Here is a 19,493-nt window from a genome sequence, read left to right as displayed (position 1 = left end):
CCAGGAAGCGGACCTGGAGCGCAGAAACTACGTAGCGCTTGGTCAAAAGTCACCAGGTCAAGAAACTGGACTGCCAGAACTACGGAGTGCATTTTCTGGCCGTCAAAATCCACCAGGTGGAGGACCTGGACAGCCAGAACTACGGAGCGCTCGTTTTGGAAGTCGAGGTTCACCAGGTAGCGGACCTGGAGCATGGAAACTACAAAGCGCTTGTCCTGGAAGTCAAGTTTCACCAAGTAGTCGACTTGGAGCGTAGGATCCACGCAGCGGTCATCCTGCAGGTCGAGTTTCACCAGGTAGCGGACCTGGAGCATAGAAACTACGGAGCGCTTGACCTGGAAGTCGAGTTTCACCAGGTAGCGGACCTGGAGCATAGAAACTACGGAGCGCTTGTCCTGGAACTCGACTTGCACCAGGAAGCGGACCCGGAGTGTAGGAACCACGGAGGTAGAGAACCCGGTCTCGAAATCGACGGAGCGCGATTCTCGTACGTCCTCTCTACTGAGCGGTTGTTTCCTGACTGAGGAATTCGGCTAGCTGATTTTCGTCTATATAGATCGGTAACGTCAGGAGAAAAAAAATTTTGGGTGACGTCACTTTCTGAACATCCGAAGATTCGAACATTTAAACTTTGATCTCGAACTTTAATGATGTACGATGATGCATGATGTGTGATGATATGATATGATGTATAATGATTTTAGTTTTCACCCTTCAGACAAGAAATATGCACTTTATCTTTCCTGCCGATTCCAGACTCAGGCGGCGAGGCCCTTCGATGGTCCGCCGTTGACCAAAGATGTATTCTTCAGTTAACGGGTCAGCTAATAACGCTGTTGTTCTGCGATAGTTGAACGATAAAAATTTTCGCTCGTGGGTTTTAAATGTTTGTTAAAATACATTAGAAGTTTTAAGAAGCTTCGTTCTTTCTCTCCCTATCATAAAAAAAATAAAAAATCCCAGACAATAAACTTTTTAGGTCTTTAAATCACGACACTGCGTTAAATACCGTCTCTCATACGGAGCATCCATTTCATCTCGATCAAAATTAGCGCATCCGTGATGTGTTACAGTTACTCTAAGTTTTTTCCATACGAACACTTTTCAAAAAACAATTCTGCTTTTTGAAAATCGGTTGAATTTCGAATGAAAAATTCCAAGGGGGTTAGCCTTGTTTTTTTGGTTGCGATTCTCAGAGCTCGGAAACTTTTTGTCTCAGAATCGATTTGTACGACTCCTCACAGACTAATTGACCCATAGAAACCCAAAAAAGACATCGAAGATTTCAAAGGACCAGCAGCGAAGTTATTACGAAGGAAATATTTCGTTTTTTGGCTGTAATTTTCGATACGTTGCTCGCATTGTATTCCATGGAGCTTGTCCATAAGCTCTTCGACTAGCTTTTCGAGATTTTAATCGACTTCACTGCGACAAGTCACCCTCAATGAGCTGCGGGCAATCCATTTTGCACTGTATTGTTATTCACTTCAGAATTTTCCATCGAAGTTTGCCGTACTATTTCCTATAAATGAATGATAACAATGAAATTAAATGCTTTGCGCAATTTAAAGAAAGGAAAAGATGCGACGTTACCGCGTCAACGGCTTGCTGGTAATCCAACTCGCACTGTATTATAAGTGGATCTGCCTCCGTTGCTTTTTGACTCTCTATCGCTTTGCTCGCATCCAGCTTTGCGTTCAAACTTTCTTGCGTCTCCGTTTCCGCCTCGAGCCGCCCGGTCTTCAGTTTCAAACGCGTTTCCCTGTTTTTAGCCTCGATCACCTTTTCTCTCCGCGTTTCTCTTTCTAGTAGCTGAAAAATCAGTCTCAAATGAACAATATTTCCATAGACTTGAAAGCAGATGGCACGTGCTTCATAGTAGAGCTTCTTTGCTGCTTACCGCAGTCAATAGAAGCTTGTCGTTTTTTTGATTAATCGTCAGAGCCTCGGAAAACTCGACTAGGTACGCTGTTCCATTTCTGCTGGCTACCGCAGCAAGATTACCTTCCACGTGAGGCCTGATGCAAGTCAGAGCCTCGTCGCAAACCTGTTGCGCTCACAAAATAAATATGAAAATAAGAGAAGTATTAAGCAAAACAGTTTGTCGAGCGAACTGATTGACTGATGTTACCGGGAAAATTGATCTATTTGTTTATGTTTACCTTAACGCTGAGAACAGGCGAATCTTGCTGCACAAGTATGTCCCACACATCCAAAGTCCCGTCCATTTTGGTTAGAAAAAATACGGAAAACCGAGTTGCGCTCCAAGCACCGCTAGTCAATAAATCTCTATGGCCTCTATTGCAAAGAAAAAAAAATACGAGTTTCACAGTCGGTGGTCAGACTTCGAACGAAGTGACGCTATTGAATGCTTTTACTCACGGTGTCCACGCAATACACGATTCCCTACAATCCTCAGACCAAATTCTCGCCGTCCAATCTCCGACGGTCAAAAAATTTTTTACAAAAGTTGGATTACGTTCAACGCTGATTACTGGTCCGTACTGGGCTTTGAATCTAGTCGCTATTTTCTCTCCGGGTGTTTTTCCCTTACGGTTTCCGGATATCACCAACCCTTCAATTCAGTGGCAATAATATTATGCGAAATGTTCAAGTCCGCGCGTTACTCTCCCATTACAGAACAAATTTAGTTACCGTTTTCCAAACCACACATGAACCTTGTACCCATAGACGGTTCAAACTGCAAGGCCGAAATGCCTGTCGCCCTGCCAACATCCTGTTCTTCCGGCTTGAGCAAATCAATAACCAAATTCTCGGTCGGACTTTGTAATTTTCGGGTATCCCACCATTTTATCTGAAGTTGAAAGGTACCGGATTATCCTTCGATTCGCTCGGTAATTATTTGACCAGTCATCTGCTGTCATTGCTTATACCTGTCCGTCATTAGAAGCGCTGAAAAATTCCGTCCCCGTCTTTGAATTTATCCATAAAACTTTGCTGCACGGCTCTCGGTGACTGTGTTCGACCAAGCTTGTTTCGACTGGTTCCGAACCCCGTCGAATATCCCAAGACGCAACTTGCCCGGACGTCATGCCGCTAACCAGCGCGTTACTGTCTTTTGGGTTGTATTCCATAGTCAGGTTCGGGCAGAAGGGTTTCAGAGCCATGAATGGATTGTTCGGATTTTCTGGAACGCGATATTCGGAGCTCGTTAATTGCCAACACCATTATCGGCAACAACTGTATGAGGGTGCATCGCAACAAACCGAACGCCTTTCACTCACCTACGTCCCAAATGTAAGAATATGGGCTGGAATTCATCGTCCTCTTGAAATCCGTATCACAATAACTTACAGCGAGTCTCGTTCCCTGATCGGGAGACCAGGACATGTGGGTGATGGAACGTTTTACGGGTAGAGGATCTCTGTAGACATTGACAGTTCTCGAGAAAGTCTTTTGAACCAACGGGGCTGCCTCTGTGTCGTGAAAATACTGCTCGTATATGTCGCAAACGTTGTTTTGCAGGATGTAATGTTCCATGGGCTCCCAGGAAACAAAAAGGAGAAGTTGCGAAGAAGAAAACGACATTTTTACTCGGGACAAATGACAATTTCGAATGTCATCTCGCTCACCGGTAACAACTGAAGCATCGTGTGAATGTACAGTTCGTCCTTCTCTATTTTACGTCTGTAACGAACCGTCTGTTCCAAATCGTGAGTGTTCACGTCCTTCGGCCATCCACCTTCGACGTGATGCATACCGCCCTCCTTGTACGTTGCCGTTGTCGTGTTTACCTGAAGAGATAACGAACAATGTTTGTGAAAAGAGCCGTCGCCCAAAATTAGTGACGCACAACAATGAAGGTGAAGGTGAAGATGAAAAGTTTCGGTCCTTTGGCAAAATCTAGCTTACCTCGTGCTGGGCGAATATTTTGCTACATTGCGTGCCCTGGGTGATAGGATTTTTTCTGATGAAATTGTGCATCAGGGATGGTTCCGACTGAATGTTGACCATCGTATTGGGACCGCTGTCCGAGAAGGAACACCAGCGTCCAAATTGGGCCCGGCTTTTTGTGTACACGTATTGCGTTTCCATTTTTTTTCCACTGTTTTGAGTTTTACTCTTTGTTTATTGCGAACTTTGGCGCCGAGAAGACCTTAATCGCAATTCAAATGTTCTCTCATCAAAATATTGAAAACAAGATGAGGCATTTTTCACTCAAACTTGTTATTCGAATCATAAAACGGCGTTAAACCGTATTCACTGTACGAATTGCAGACCGATTTACATGGTTTATTATTATTAATATTTCTTTTCTGATTTTCTTATGTAAATGTTAACATTTCCCAATTTTTTTTTCGCTTTTATGCAGAGTTTATTTTCATGTGGGTAATTCGATTTTAGACTATGTTACTAACGTTACGTCGATACAAAAGCCACGGCTAGCTTGTTTCCCTGGTAACGATTCACCCCTTATCTATAGATTCGCGCGTTCTTACTCTTAGTTCACAAATTTACAGGTTTCGTCGAAACACACGTTTACTTTTATATTTCACCAGCTGGTGTCTACAGGATCTACGCAACGTGCTCCGTTATAATTTTTAGTATCGATGTGATTAATCGTTAGATTTTGTTTACCTGAAAATCGGGACAAAATTAGGATTTTATTCCATCTTACACTATCATAAAAAAGTTCATAACTCCTGGAAACAAGTTTTTCATTTTTTCTGGTCTTTTCCCGCTTTTTTTCTGAGTTTCGACCTATTTCTTACTGAAAAGTATCTTAAATTTTTTGAAATGTCACTTTTTGATACAGCGTGCGTAAAATCCAAAACTTCGAAATTTCCCTAAAAACGATATCATACGCAATAGGTTGCCTGAAAATATAAACTGGAATTTAAAAGACAACTCGTACTGTGAAAAATGTAAATATTGTTTATTCATTGCGTTAATTGTTGAGGCTGCAAATATAATTCATAATGAAATTTTCAGTTTCAAAAGACAACTATGAATCTACAAAAAAACATCGATTATTCGTTTTGTAAACCATTGATATTGCTAATATCTATAGAGTAAATACCAGATAATACTTTTTTTTCCCGCCACCGCTCTTCTGCCGCCAACTTACATCCATATGCTGTTTGTATGTATTTTTTAGAATGTTCTTTATCTTTATCAACCCCTCTCCTGAATTTTACACACAATATTGCAAAAAAATATTGAGTCCCACTAATCAACTTGTATCCCGGGTTGAGTCGGAAATAAAGTCCTATACGCAACACGGGAATAAATGTCGATTATTCCCTTGTGGCATAATGTGTACTATTTTCTCACGATGGATTAAGAATGAACTGTAATGAACATTTGACCAATTTTATTCAAATGAAAATTCATAATTTATCTAATGTACATCGTTTGGTATTCTATCGGTAAAACATTGTAAAAAAATTGGCAAGCGTCTACGGTCATGACTTCTTGTAAATAATCTTTCAGGGTAAACTCCCCATCACTGTGGCAAATTTGAAATTATTAAAAAATTGAAGAACTGAAAATTCGCAGATATACTTGATGACCCCATTTGTTGTATAAATTCAGTCTTAGTGTTTTGTTTCTTACTAGACTGTAGCTGAAATATCCGAGTAAATTCTTCATTAGTTGATAATATTGGTGAGTTTGCATGTGTTAGGTTAAGGGTGTATCCTTCCTATTTTTATTCTCCTCCAGAAATTTACTCACAGAGTTATTACAAATTCACCCAGAGTCCCCTGCCAGTTTGGTATCTGATTACAATTATCAAGATGATAGCTGTTTAATTTTACGTGCGTCAGTCAAGTGCAAACCGCAAATTTATTTTGGTTGATATATAACTTGCCCTTCTCGGTGTTGACTTAATATAATGCATTAACTTGTTTATGAGATTTTATTCCACATCCTCGTTCTAAGCCACTCCAAATCATGTAGGTACTACGAATCCTATGGTATTTGAGACGAATGACTCTCTTTATAAGAATAACTTGATGCAAAATTACAAACTGGAGATATGCAAGTGTTTGTACTACAACACCGATATACCAACCACGAGTTTACCTATACCTATATCATACAATGTATAAGGCTGCAATTTACGTAATTATGCTTAGGTCATTTTCAGTTGCTCTTTTTGATGTCGTCGGAATTCGATCTGAAAATAAAAAATATACAATCTACATTGTACGTATGCCACAATAAGATCGGCAACGTTCAAATTTTGTACGCCAGACTTCTATATCAAGTAGCCACCAGGTACGGGATGAAATCCATACCTGTTATACCGTTGAATCATCTGATGTCAAGATGACGCAACTTTGGCCTACCTGATTATTGAATCAGGTACGGTGCAGGCCTTATGGAGATCTTTTAGATCTTATAAAGATACTCACTCTTCCGAGGAACATCTGCTTGGTCGTTTCGTGAGTATGAACTTCTCGATCTTTCGTATCGGCCCTTCGACAAACACAGACAGCAGCAGGGATATACCGAAAGTATAGAACACGTCTGGCACCAGTTCCCAGAGCTGCAATATAGAAAATTGGAGAACTTGCTCGTTCGTTACAATGATGCTGAGGAAACGTCAACCTTTCATGTTACCACAACTACGTACGAATGTCAACATAACGTGGGTTACGTGAAATGTATATTGAGTGATTCACAACTTACGCAGTTGTTGAGGGAAAATACCCGGGGGCTTCTGGTAGCACCGACATCATAAGATTGCTTGATATTGTGGACAAGATAAGCACCGTAAGTGAGTCTTGCAAGGGGCGGGACCCAGCGTGGTGTCATAAAGTTGTAATGAAAGTCTGAAAATGTAACGAATGAAACATTTGAGCCACCTGTATATCCAAAGAAAACGTTATTTCCATCGCGTTCCGGAATCTGCAAGATTCTCCAACCTACCCAAACCATCGCCAATTGTGATCAGAACAACGATCGAACATATTCCAAGAGCAAACGCTGCTCTGTGGAACCCGGCGTAGGCGGCCGTCTCAAGTGGGTGCAGCTCACTATTGGGGTCGTAATACTTGAAAGCCAAAGACTGGCTGACGATAGTAAATCCGACTGCCAGTAGAATGAAAAGAAATCGTGACAAAGCCTAAAGTGCAGAATGATATACTTTTGAGAACGAGCAGCAGTATGGGCATGACAATTAGCGCAGTAGAAAGGATCAAGGATTCAGTTTCTCGTCGTCGAATTGTTTATTTTTTTATCTTATGATTACCTTTGGAAGTCTCCACGTGGCATCTTTATGGTCGTAGACAATTGCCCCAGCCAAAACTCCAACCAAATAGGGACCGATTCTCATTTGTGATTTGATATAGTGACTGACGAAATACGGATCCTTTCTAAGTTCCGCCATGCTTGAGCAAGACAGAGAATTACATGATGTGGCTATGATGACGACTGAATTTTTTCATTACTAGACGGGGTTCTTACTCACAAAGGCAATCCCAGGAATATTGGCTGCTGGTCCTGAACGTAGGTAATGGAGAAGGGAATGGCAATGCCCAGTGCAATCAAACTACAGAGAAACGGGTAGCCCAGTCTTCTCGGAAGCTTCCAATAAACCCATAAGACCAAGAGTCCCATGATGTAAAGGTGATAATCGACCGATAAATACCAGGATTGAAACATACACTGCGAACAGAAGTAGACAAAACGTTACACGTCGATTTGTTACGACTCACGGTGCAACAGAAAGCACGCGTTGACTAGTGAAGAATGATGAAGGTGAGGAACCGTCTACAGCGACGCAATACTGACCATCTCCTCGGGACGCACGTAGTTGTTGACGTATAAGAGATTAGCCCACCAGTTTTTCGCGCAATTATCTCTTTCAAAACCCACCCTGGCTTCCCAGTACGGACCGGATCCCATCATCGGCATCAGGGTAGCATTGAATAAGACGACCAACATGTAGAGGGGTGTCAACCTGCGGTAATATCATGCGAATCTTTATCTCTGGATCTTTCTTTACCGCCGTATATTTAATGATCACGAGAGCGAGGCGCGCTCGTCGGACCCACCGTAGAAATCTATTGAGTATGAGCGCGGTGAAATTCAATCGTTTACTCCGATCAAGATGATGGAGCACACCATAGGCGACAAGAAGACCTCCGATACTGAAGAATCCGTCGATGATAATCGTTCCGTTTAACACCATCATGGATAAGGGTATAGTGTAGGCCTGATGGGGCAAAAAAAAGAAACCAGATAATTGCACAGATGACGTGCTCTTACATGATTGAGTTACTTGATTTGGTAACAAGTAAGTGAGGTACTATACACTACTGTTGCTCCTGTAAAAAACATGCACTGACCTTTTCGAGGTACGTTGACTCCACGAGCGGGTAGCCGTAGTATTGCATCGATCTATGTCCAAATATTGTGCATGCCGTGAAGAAAAAACGTATCAAATTAATGCAATCGATACCAGGGTGAGAACTTGGAGCAGAAAAAATCGAGCGCAAGTTACGCCGTGCGGAAAAGGAGAGGAAAAGGTCTCTGGGTTCGTTGTCCTTGACTGCTTCCTCCGAAGAATAGACGCTGCTGTCGTACCATGAACTCGCTACCACAAGGACAAACAGTCCCGCAACGATGAAACTGGATGGAAAATTGTTCATCACGTTATTGTCAGTCGACTTCAGCGACCGTATACGTGGGCTGTAAAATCATTTCGACTTCTCTTACAGAAAAACCTTTGCCCCCACGGTGAAATCCTCAGGGACGTCGCTACGTGCTTGGCAAAGCGACGGCTTCACTGTGACGTCCAGGTGTATTTGCCGGGCGTTCGCCAACTCCTTCAAGGGCTCCGTCAACGCCGTCGCAACATCTTGAGAGCTGCAGCTGGCCGGAACGCAAAGCGACAGGTACACAGAGTGTCGTTTGACACGGCGAAAGTCTCCCGTGTACTGTGGAGATCAAAGAAAATTCGAATAGAGTCATAATTGTGTGCACGAGGATGGACGGGACTCCGTGCGTGTGCTTTGATTTAACAATTCGCTCCGACAGAGCTGGTGTTGGAAGTGAATCATCTCCTTAATGAAATTCGCTCACGTCAATCGCGTTCCAGACGGACAGATTTGGATCAAAGTCAAGGGTGAAGGTTTTCGGGCGTTTAGGTTCCACATCTTTCCGCTGGTACCGTAAGCGAACCAAACAGTAGCGACCTTCGACCTCGTCAGGCTCTCCCATGTCAGAGAATTCATCCGGCGGAAGTTCCGCTCGCAAGTTGTAGCATTGGTCAAAGCTTCCCAAATGTTTCGTGTGACCGTGAAGCACGCCGACCGGATACTTCGATGAGGCGTCGAACACTGAAAAGGTTTTTTGTCACTCAACTATGCGGGAGATTTGGTTTTTTTCGTTTTTCCAACGATTTCTCGGTATCTTTTATAATTATCCGTTGATATTATTTACAATCATAATCGATATCCCCAGTTCGCGGCAGTGAAATTATACCATTCAAGTCCGATCGTCAAAGTTTGAAATGCGATTTTGCTTAACTGATCATCTCCATATTTTGGTAAACACGTGTTTAATATATCATTTCTTGAGAAAATAATGAATAATAACGAGTTACTTGAATATTTTACTGTATTGGATCATGTCGAGTTACAGTGAACTTCGTATTCCTCAAATCTATTTACAAACAATTTGCACAAACTTATATGTGCTTAGGCATAGATTGCTAATTTCATTGACGTCAGACAATGTAAACTATGAACGGCCAACCGGTCGATCGTGGCTATTAAACTAGTCGATCGCAATGTGCAAAAAAAAAATACATGAAATGCCCGACTCTGTCTAAAAATATTTCACCTTATTCGATGGTAAAGATTTGAGGTTGGCAAATCGCACAAAGTTAAGACAATGAACAGGAAGTTTCAGGTTCTATCAAGTTCGTATTCCTTGTGTAAATCATTCGTATATCAATCAATACAAGTGCGATGGTGTTCGAGTTATACGATTCACACAGATAATTATATTCAGCTGATCAAGTAGAGAGAGGAAAATCGACAAAGATGCCTCTCACTTCTTACCCAAATACATTACCCGGTTGACTGGTAAAGGATCATATAAGTACATTTTTGAATAAATCTGATGTTTTCCGATGGATTTGGACAAGAATTGGTACGCTACTATTTTGAGCTTTGCTGATTCAAATTTAAAAGCAAAATTGAAAAATTCATTATGAGGGATCCTAAATGGCGGCTTCAAATATCGGTAATTAGGACTAGGCTTCAACAGCCTTGTACCAAAAACCCAAGAAACGGAATAAGTCTTTTGAAACGTGTTATTCGGGGGTTTAGTGTTATTGTAAGAAAAAAAATTAACAATAAGACTGAAAATTCATCCCGACTCAACTCTGTTTTCACCCTCAGGGGGTGGCAAATTGAAATAATAAGTTCAGAGATAAAATCAAGGTCCCAAAAAATACTCCGGGCACCAATTTCTGGGTAATTTGGTCGGTTGTATGTCGCTGCCAGTTTAGGCACAAAAACTGGGAAAACTCATAATGTTCGGTCAACCGGTTCCTCAAGGTAGACCTGTACTATCATAGAGGATTATCTTATGCGTAGGTATAGGCCCAGATTGTGACGGACATAAGAAACTATCATTTTCGCGTACAGCATTAGTGCGATTGAAACCGAAAACAGGTTATGCGATATATTTGTATTCGACTGAAACGAAATCCGTTAAACTGCTAAGGTTACACAAATATTGTTGGCCATTGACATTATGTTAAATTTTCAGGCCCAAAGTTATAAGAAGTCCATGGATAAAGGTAAACCAACTATATGAGACCAAATACAGCCAGCTCATGGTAGAGCCATTACATGGGTGTGTTATTCGTACACATACATGGAAAATATTAGATTGTCACTCGAGGACAACATAAGGTAGCAAATTATATTTAAATTCATGAAACCATTGAAGTTTTGATGACATTTTTACTTGTGCAAGGATAACAAAAGATATCATCGAATGCTGATTGCCAATAATATCTTCAACTATTGCTAATCGGTATCAAAACAACCCTCGGTTTAAGTCCAGGTCGAATTACTACTCCAAAAATTGAGCCATCAATTCTGAATCATCTTGAATGCTTGCTGATCTCTTCGATACGTCGCAGTGTTGGCAGACTGAGGCAAAGTAAAGGAACCGTTTTTGACTCGATATACAAAATACGTTAGTGCAACAATTTATACCGGCAGTGATTGCAGATAATATGAGGTATTTCTCATCGCTGTTTCGTATGCAAAAACGACGGTGATATAATGGGAAGCCAAGCTGCTGTTATTATCACCCGTTTCGTGTTCTTAGCAAATTTCAATGCGTCACATCAGAAATCCTAAAATGTGCTTTGACATCTTTATAGGTACTCGGCGCGCATCAGGCGCAATGCCCTCAATCCATCGGCGTTTCTACTTATTGGAAACGGGGGAAAACGAATTGTAGCCATTGCCCGCGTCGTCGGCGAATATCGAAAATGATCGAAATAAGCTTACTCTGGACGGCCCACAACGTGGAATTGGCGAGTTCCTTGAGGTACCGTTGGACTTGCTTCCTGCAACGACCCTTTGGAATCGTGTTTGAATTGGCGAATACCAACGGCAGAACGGGGAAGTCGGTCCACCACGAAGAACCTTGCGACACCGGTACTGCCCTTTGGAGATCGGCGGGGTTCTCGGCCTGCAATGTCTGACGCGTTTCGAGGGTGGTTGACAGCCATAACCGACTGTCGGAGGTATTTTCGTAGCAAAACTTATTCTCACCGGCGAAAACTTGACCGTTTGTTAAAACGAACAAGCATAGTAGAAAAACTGTTCCGATCATGGCACAAGTGAAATGTATCGATCAATTTCTTTCAATAAAAGTAAAAAAGAACTGTCGAAGCTATTTCGACATCCAGTCGCGGGCTACGAACTTCGAGTGAGTTCACACGCGTTTCCGATAGAAGAATTAGGTGCACAAAGCTGAGTGTATCGATGCTTTGCCGTGTATGTCAGAAAAGGTAGCAAGGGTGGGAGGTGGTGGAGCCCCCCTTGGTTTATTTACAGCCTCTGCCTAAACGAGTCACTTGCACGAACGTGTGAGTTCAAGGTTGAGGTAGGTACAGCAATCATGCGAATCACCATGAACACGTACAAACGTATGGTTTATATACTGACACACTGCATCCGGCAGTGTGCGCTACGTGTGACGCAAAAGTCGTCTTACGAATTCAGCTCGACCTTTACCTTAGATCCGCATTATATTTGCCGCGCTATTCGGTGCTGGCTCTGCATTTTACGCGAAAATAATTAAATCTAGGCTAGAATAACTGAAATGTGGAAAAATTCACCAAGTTGCCGAAACTACGTCACAATAAAAGTACAAGAGCCACTTAGGTATTGCTAGTCTCCGTGGTGAAATCAGGGAAAAAATACAGTTTATTACTCTACGTGTAAGGCCGATCTCAGAGACGGCATCATTGCACGGAGTCACACGCAACAGCTGCAAGACAATATAGTAACAGTGATCGTAATGAGAAAGAATAGTAACGGATACTGGACTTTCCGGTAACAGCTACAAAACTCATTTTCATTTTCTACCTAAGACTATATTTTTCGATCCTGGTCAAAAATGAAAATAGTTAAGGACTGAACGGTAACCGGAACTAAAACAATTTCTTGAAACGTGAAAATTAAATGCGCGTGCGCGAATTTTGTCGGCTGTTCGCGCAGGCTGGCCATCCCGAGTTTTCAGCTGCCAAACTGTTTCTGGCGGCGATGTGGTTGATACGAATTGTCGAGGTTAGAATCTCAAAAAGTCGAGGCAGTGACTCGGAAAGGTTTTGGAAGCATTTGGTATTGGGTCGGAAATTTGACTCTTCAAAGAACAGACGGAATTTAATGGTTATGCTCTTTGAAAATTCAAATGTACACATTTTGTGTACATTGGTCCCCTACATCGCAGACAGGAATACCGCTGCGGGAAGGTTTCGCCGACCAATGAGATTGAATTATTTGGCGCATGCGCGGTTGATTCTTAAGTTTTAGGAGATTGTCCCGGTATAGTCTTTGTGTGTAAATATTTTACTGATTTAACACTTGGAATTATTTTCACATTAAAGTGAATATCGAATATGAGTATCAATACAGGAGAATAAATCTGTTATTTTAATAACATATTTTTTTTCCCGCCTTAACCATAATCTTACCAGGAGAAAGTTCGTCGATGCTGGTCAAAATGTGATCTTGTTTTCTGATTTAACGATGTTTCGGCCGGGCCCCGCCAACCATCTGTAGGAAAATTTGACAACCAGTGTCTGCATAGGTGTTGTAGCAGTGATATTTTTGGACGGAAGATTGCTACGATACCCATGCACACACTGGTTTTACCTTAATCTGATGTAAGTTGTTCGAATTACTCAAAAGTTGCGTTAGTATCCGTTACTTTCAGCCGGCTGGCTTCACACACACTCGACGGCTCTTGACACTTGTTTCCCTAATTTCGCACATCGCGTTTGGCGTTAAGCACGATGTTTGCTGACTTACGACGACTTGTCGTTAGGCAGAAGGCTGAGTTTGCTTTCACGTCAACCCCCCTTGCTGCCTGTTCCTCTTTCGACCGAGGTTACGCGGAGACGGTATTTCAAAAGACATCCCATCGCGTTGCAGAGTATTGGTTATTACTTCAAGATTGAAAATAACTTGGAAATCAGCGAAATGCTGAACATCTTTAAACGTTCAGAAACCTCTTGGACATTAGCGAAATGCAAACTACTTCCTAATATTGGAAATCACGAGAAAATCACTTGTGATTCATTGATGATTTCAAAACGAGTGGCCTCTTCGACTATCCAACTACAAACAATGAAAATATAAAAAAGGAACACAGGACCGGTACATTGACAAAGAGCCAGAAAAAAGCATGCCGCGTAGATGAAACGATAATGATAGTCGTTGATTTAGTCCTCAAGGTATTTTCTAAAAAGCCCTGCCAAATACCACTTACGGATTTATTTTTTTTTTACGGATTTTCGTCAACATGTGAGTTATTTCGTTTTCTATTTATACTTGATTAATATTTGTAGTTGGTTAAGTTTGGGGTCAGTCTGACCCAAGTGTAACAGCAGTGTGATTCCAGAGAGATGCGGAAGGTGAGGGTTGAGTGTCAATCGTGCTTTTATTGTTGATGAACAGCCATGTGCTTGGCGGTAGTATATGATTTCAATCATTTTTGACATAGAATGAGAACACATTACTGATGCACTTGGTGAAACGTTTTTGCACCAGAGATACTTTTTGGGGGAGATTTTACGTACAAGAATAACGTGATGCTAAATTACAAACGAGGTGTAATACAACTATACAAGTATTGGTACGACATCGATGTATGAGCTGCGTGTTTACCTATATATTATACTGTGTGCAAGGCCGTAATTCACCTAATCACCCTCAGGCCATTCTCAGTTGCTCTTTTCGATGACGTTGAAATTTGACCTAAAAATAACAAAAATAAAAATATACAATGTACATTGTACTTATACCACAATGAGATCGGCAACGTTCGAATTTCGTATGCCTGACATCTCTATCAAGTAGCCACCAGGTACGGGATGAAATCCATACCTGTTATACCGTTGAATCATCTGATGTCAAGATGACGCAACTTTGGCCTACCTGATTATTGAATCAGGTACGATGCAGGATGCCTTATGGAGATCTTTTAGATCTTATAAAGATACTCACTCTTCCGAGGAACATCTGCTTGGTCGTTTCGTGAGTATGAACTTCTCCATCTTTCGTATCGGCCCTTCGACAAACACCGACAGCAGCAGGGATATACCGAAAGTGTAGAACATGTCTGGCACCAGTTCCCAGAGCTGCAATATAGAAAATTGGAGAACTTGCTCGGTCGTTACGATGATGTTGAGGAAAGGTTGACTTTTCATGCTACCACAACGACGTACGAATAGCAACATAACGTGGGTTAGGTGAAATATATATTGAGTGATACACAACTTACGAAGTTGTTGAGGGAAAATACCCGGGGGGTTCTGGTAGCACCGACATCATAAGATTGCTTGATATTGTGGACAAGATAAGCACCGTAAGTGAGTCTTGCAAGGGGCGGGACCCAGCGTGGTGTCATAAAGTTGCGATGAAAGTCTGAAATGTAACGAGGGAAACAATTGACCCTCCTGTATATCTAAGAAAAATGTAATTTCCATCGCGTTTCGGAATACGCAAGATCCTTCAACTTACCCAAACCATCGCCAATTGTGATCAGAACAACGATCGAACATATTCCAAGAGCAAACGCTGCTCTGTGAAACCCGGCGTAGGCGGCCGTCTCGAGTGGGTGCAGCTCACTATTGGGGTCAAAATACTTAGCAGCCAAAGACTCGCTGACGATAGTAAATCCGACCGCCAGTAAAATGAAAAGAAATCGCGACCACGCCTAAATCGCAGAATGATATATTTCTGAGAACATTCAATTTCTCGTCGTCGAGTTGTTTTTTTTCTCTTATCATTACCTTGGGGAGTCTCCACGTGGCATCTTTATGGTCGTAGACAATCGCCCCAGCCAAAACGCCAACCATGTAGGAACTGATTCTTGTATGCGATTTGATATACTGACCAACGAAGTATGGATCTTTTCTAATTTCCCGTAGCCTAGAGAACGATGGAGAATTACATGATAAACTTTCCAATATTGGCGATGATACGGATATTTAGTGAGACGATAGCTGATGCTCGTTGTTCGTGTACGAAGATTTTCGGTGATTCTATGAGGCGGTCTATGGTTACGAATGAATTGTCAATTCAATAGGTGTGATTTTTACTTACGTAGGCAACATAAGGAATATTGGCTGCTGATTGTGAACATAGGTAATGACAAAGGGAATGGCACTGCCCAATGCGATCAAACTACAGAGGAACGGGTAGCCCAGTCTTCTCGGAAGCTTCCAATAAACCCATAAGACTAAGAGTACCATGATGTAAAGGTGATAATCCACCGATAAATACCAGGATTGAAACATACACTGCGAACAGAAGTAGACAAAACGTTCCACGTCAATTTGTTACGATTCACGGTGCGACAGAATGCACGCGTTGACTAGTGAAGAATGATGAAGGTAAGGAACCGTCTACAGCGACGCAATACTGACCATCTCCTCGGGACGCACGTAGTTGTTGACGTATAAGAGATTAGCCCACCAGTTTTTCGCGCAATTATCTCTTTCAAAACCCACCCTGGCTTCCCAGTACGGACCGGATCCCATCATCGGCATCAGGGTAGCATTGAATAAGACGACCAACATGTAGAGGGGTGTCAACCTGCGGTAATATCATGCGAATCTTTATCTCTGGATCTTTCTTTACAGCCGTATATTTAATGATCACGAGAGCGAGGCGCGCTCGTCGGACCCACCGTAGAAATCTATTGAGTATGAGCGCGGTAAAATTCAATCGTTTACTCCGATCAAGATCACGAAGCGCACCGTAGGCTGCAAGAAGACCTCCGATACTGAAGAATCCGTCGATGATAATCGTTCCGTTGAATAGCATCATCGAAAAAGGTACGGTGTAGGCCTGATGGGGCCAAACAAAAATAGCGGATGATTGCACAGTTGACGTGCTTAGAAGTAAGTGAGTGACTTGATGTGGTAATAAGTAAGTAAGGTGCGATGCACTACTGTCGCCCCTGTAAGAAACATGCACTGACCTTTTCGAGGTACGTTGACTCCACGAGCGGGTAGCCGCAGTACTGCAGCAATCTGTGTCCAAATATTGTGCATGCCGTGAAGACAAAACGTATCAAATTAATGCAATCGATACCAGGGTGAGAGCTTGGAGCAGAAAAAATCGAGCGCAAGTTACGCCGTGCGGAAAAGGAGAGGAAAAGGTCTCTGGGTTCGTTGTCCTTGACCGCTTCCTCCGAAGAATAGACGCTGCTGTCGTACCATGAACTCGCTACCACAAGGACAAACAGTCCCGCAACGATGAAACTGGATGGAAAATTGTTCGTCACGTTATTGTCAGTCGGCTTCAGCGACCGTATACGTGGGCTGTAAAATCATTTCGACTTCTCTTACAGAAAAACCTTTGCCCCCACGGTGAAATCCTCAGGGACGTCGCTACGTGCTTGGCAAAGCGACGGCTTCACTGTGACGTCCAGGTGTATTTGCCGGGCGTTCGCCAACTCCTTCAAGGGCTCCGTCAACGCCGTCGCAACATCTTGAGAGCTGCAGCTGGCCGGAACGCAAAGCGACAGGTACACAGAGTGTCGTTTGACACGGCGAAAGTCTCCCGTGTACTGTGGAGATCAAAGAAAATTCGAATAGAGTCATAATTGTGTGCACGAGGATGGACGGGACTCCGTGCGTGTGCTTTGATTTAACAATTCGCTCCGACAGAGCTGGTGTTGGAAGTGAATCATCTCCTTAATGAAATTCGCTCACGTCAATCGCGTTCCAGACGGACAGATTTGGATCGAAGTCATGGGTGAAGGTTTTCGGGCGTTTAGGTTCCACATCTTTCCGCTGGTACCGTAAGCGAACCAAACAGTAGCGACCTTCGACCTCGTCAGGCTCTCCCATGTCAGAGAAATCATCCGGCGGAAGTTCCGCTCGCAAGTTGTAGCATTGGTCAAAGCTTCCCAAATGTTTCGTGTGACCGTGAAGCACGCCGACCGGATACTTCGATGAGGCGTCGAACACTGAAAAGGTTTTTTGTCACTCAACTATGCGGGAGATTCGATTTTTTTCGTTTTTCCAACGATTTCTCGGTACCTTCTATAACTATCCGTTGATATTACTTACAGTCATAATCAATATCCCCAGTTCGCGGCAGTAAAATTATACCATTCAAGTCCGATCGTCAAAGTTTGAAATGCGATTTTGCTCAACTGATCATCTCCATATTTTGGTAAACACGTGTTTAATATATCATTTCTTGAGAAAATAATGAATAATAACGAGTTACTTGAATATTTTACTGTATTGGATCATGTCGAGTTACAGTGAACTTCGTATTCCTCAAATCTATTTACAAACAATTTGCACACACTTATATGTGCTTAGGCATAGATTGCTAATTTCATTGACGTCAGACAATGTAAATTATGAACGGCCAACCGGTCGATCGTGGCTATTAAACTAGTCGATCGAAATGTGCAAAAAAAAAAAAAAATACATAAAATGCCCGACTCTGTCTAAAAATATTTCACCTTATTCGATGGTAGAGATATGAGGTTGGCAAATCGCACAAAGTTAAGACAATGAACAGGAAGTTTCAGGTTCTATCAAGTTCGTATTCCTTGTGTAAATCATTCGTATATCAATCAATACAAGTGCGATGGTGTTCGAGTTATACGATTCACACAGATAATTATATTCAGCTGATCAAGTAGAGAGAGGAAAATCGACAAAGATGCCTCTCACTTCTTACCCAAATACATTACCCGGTTGACTGGTAAAGGATCATATAAGTACATTTTTGAATAAATCTGATGTTTTCCGATGGATTTGGACAAGAATTGGTAGGCTACTATTTTGAGCTTTGCTGATTCAAATTTAAAAGTAAAATTGAAAAATTCATTACGAGGGATCCTAAATGGCGGCTTCAAATACCGGTAATTAGGACTAGGCCTCAACAGCCTTGTACCAAAAGCCCAAGAAATGGAATAAGTCTTTTGAAACGTGTTATTCGGGGGTTTCAGTGTTATTGTAAGAGAAAAAATTAACAATAAGACTGAAAATTCATCCCGACTCATTCCTGTTTTCACCCTCACGGGGTGGCAAATTGAAATAATAAGTTCTGAGATAAAATCAAGGTCCCAAAAAATACTCCGGGCACCAATTTCTGGGTAATTTGGTCGGTTGTATGTCGCTGCCAGTTTAGGCACAAAAACTGGAAAAACCCATAATGTTCGGTCAACCGGTTCCTCAAGGTAGACCTGTACTATCATAGAGGATTATGTTATGCGTAGGTATAGGCCTAGATTGTGACGGACATAAGAAACTATCATTTTCGCGTACAGCATTAGTGCGATTGAAACCGAAAACAGGTTATGCGATATATTTGTATTCGACTGAAACGAAATCCGTTAAACTACTAAGGTTACACAAATATTGTTGGCCATTGACATTATGTTAAATTTTCAGGCCCAAAGTTATAAGAAGTCCATGGATAAAGTTAAACCAACTATATGAGACCAAATACAGCCAGCTCATGGTAGAGCCATTACATGGGTGTGGTATTCGTACACATTCATGGAAAATATTAAAATGTCACTCGAGGACAACATAAGGTAGCAAATTATATTTAAATTCACGAAGTCATTGAAGTTTTGATGACGTTTTTACTTGTGCAAGGATAACAAAAGATATCATCGAATGCTGATTGCCAATAATATCTTTAACTATTGCTAATCGGTATCAAAACAACCCTCGGTTTAAGTCCAGGTCGAATTACTACTCCAAAAATTGAGCCATCAATTCT

At 42.0% G+C, this 19,493-nt stretch overlaps 3 protein-coding genes across 3 annotated transcripts; all 3 read right to left on the bottom strand.

Annotated features, from left to right (window-relative positions):
• Positions 1-1,346: 1,346 nt before the first annotated feature.
• Positions 1,347-4,106, bottom strand: LOC124302192 (dynein axonemal intermediate chain 2-like). The gene is made up of 10 exons (XM_046758061.1): positions 3,874-4,106; positions 3,594-3,755; positions 3,246-3,504; positions 2,895-3,148; positions 2,656-2,815; positions 2,383-2,575; positions 2,163-2,298; positions 1,901-2,047; positions 1,594-1,812; positions 1,347-1,522 (listed from the first exon to the last, which is right to left on the bottom strand). The coding sequence occupies exons 1-10, from the start codon at positions 4,054-4,056 to the stop codon at positions 1,442-1,444; spliced, it is 1,794 nt and encodes a 597-aa protein (XP_046614017.1). The 5' UTR covers positions 4,057-4,106; the 3' UTR covers positions 1,347-1,441.
• A 1,900-nt stretch (positions 4,107-6,006) lies between these two features.
• LOC124310318 (nose resistant to fluoxetine protein 6-like) lies at positions 6,007-11,835 on the bottom strand. Its single transcript, XM_046774129.1, has 12 exons — positions 11,508-11,835; positions 9,055-9,311; positions 8,689-8,909; positions 8,319-8,601; positions 8,025-8,185; positions 7,762-7,930; positions 7,439-7,635; positions 7,220-7,358; positions 6,898-7,093; positions 6,658-6,800; positions 6,381-6,514; positions 6,007-6,142 (listed from the first exon to the last, which is right to left on the bottom strand). Exons 1-12 carry the CDS (start codon positions 11,833-11,835, stop codon positions 6,109-6,111), a joined length of 2,262 nt encoding a protein of 753 aa, XP_046630085.1. The 3' UTR covers positions 6,007-6,108.
• Positions 11,836-14,150: 2,315 nt separating this feature from the next.
• On the bottom strand, positions 14,151-17,591 carry LOC124302186 (nose resistant to fluoxetine protein 6-like). Its single transcript, XM_046758048.1, has 11 exons — positions 17,453-17,591; positions 17,087-17,307; positions 16,717-16,999; positions 16,423-16,583; positions 16,160-16,328; positions 15,837-16,033; positions 15,524-15,662; positions 15,252-15,447; positions 15,013-15,155; positions 14,736-14,869; positions 14,151-14,486 (listed from the first exon to the last, which is right to left on the bottom strand). Exons 1-11 carry the CDS (start codon positions 17,588-17,590, stop codon positions 14,453-14,455), a joined length of 1,815 nt encoding a protein of 604 aa, XP_046614004.1. The 5' UTR covers position 17,591; the 3' UTR covers positions 14,151-14,452.
• Between the last annotated feature and the right edge of the window lie 1,902 nt (positions 17,592-19,493).

The sequence above is a fragment of the Neodiprion virginianus genome, chromosome 1 (genome assembly GCF_021901495.1).
Source record: "Neodiprion virginianus isolate iyNeoVirg1 chromosome 1, iyNeoVirg1.1, whole genome shotgun sequence".
NCBI classification, from domain to species: domain Eukaryota; kingdom Metazoa; phylum Arthropoda; class Insecta; order Hymenoptera; family Diprionidae; genus Neodiprion; species Neodiprion virginianus.
The sequence above is the reverse complement of the archived record's forward strand: the minus strand, read 5'-3'. Positions and strand labels throughout refer to the sequence as shown.

What these genes read in the sequence shown, in the direction of transcription:
- LOC124302192 (XM_046758061.1), bottom strand. Translation starts at nt 4,056, where the DNA reads ATGGAAACGCAATACGTGTACACAAAAAGCCGGGCCCAATTTGGACGC. An exon ending in CGCCTGTTCTCAGCGTTAAG is followed by an intron (nt 2,048 to 2,162) that starts GTAAACATAAAC and finishes TGAGCGCAACAG; the next exon opens with GTTTGCGACGAGGCTCTGAC. An exon ending in ACAAGCTTCTATTGACTGCG is followed by an intron (nt 1,813 to 1,900) that starts GTAAGCAGCAAA and finishes CTGATTTTTCAG; the next exon opens with CTACTAGAAAGAGAAACGCG.
- LOC124310318 (XM_046774129.1), bottom strand. Translation starts at nt 11,835, where the DNA reads ATGATCGGAACAGTTTTTCTACTATGCTTGTTCGTTTTAACAAACGGT. An exon ending in CCGTCTGGAACGCGATTGAC is followed by an intron (nt 8,910 to 9,054) that starts GTGAGCGAATTT and finishes TGATCTCCACAG; the next exon opens with TACACGGGAGACTTTCGCCG. An exon ending in ATACTCAATAGATTTCTACG is followed by an intron (nt 7,931 to 8,024) that starts GTGGGTCCGACG and finishes ATATTACCGCAG; the next exon opens with GTTGACACCCCTCTACATGT.
- LOC124302186 (XM_046758048.1), bottom strand. Translation starts at nt 17,590, where the DNA reads ATGGGAGAGCCTGACGAGGTCGAAGGTCGCTACTGTTTGGTTCGCTTA. An exon ending in CCACGTGGAGACTCCCCAAG is followed by an intron (nt 15,448 to 15,523) that starts GTAATGATAAGA and finishes TCTGCGATTTAG; the next exon opens with GCGTGGTCGCGATTTCTTTT. An exon ending in AGCAGATGTTCCTCGGAAGA is followed by an intron (nt 14,487 to 14,735) that starts GTGAGTATCTTT and finishes TGTTATTTTTAG; the next exon opens with GTCAAATTTCAACGTCATCG.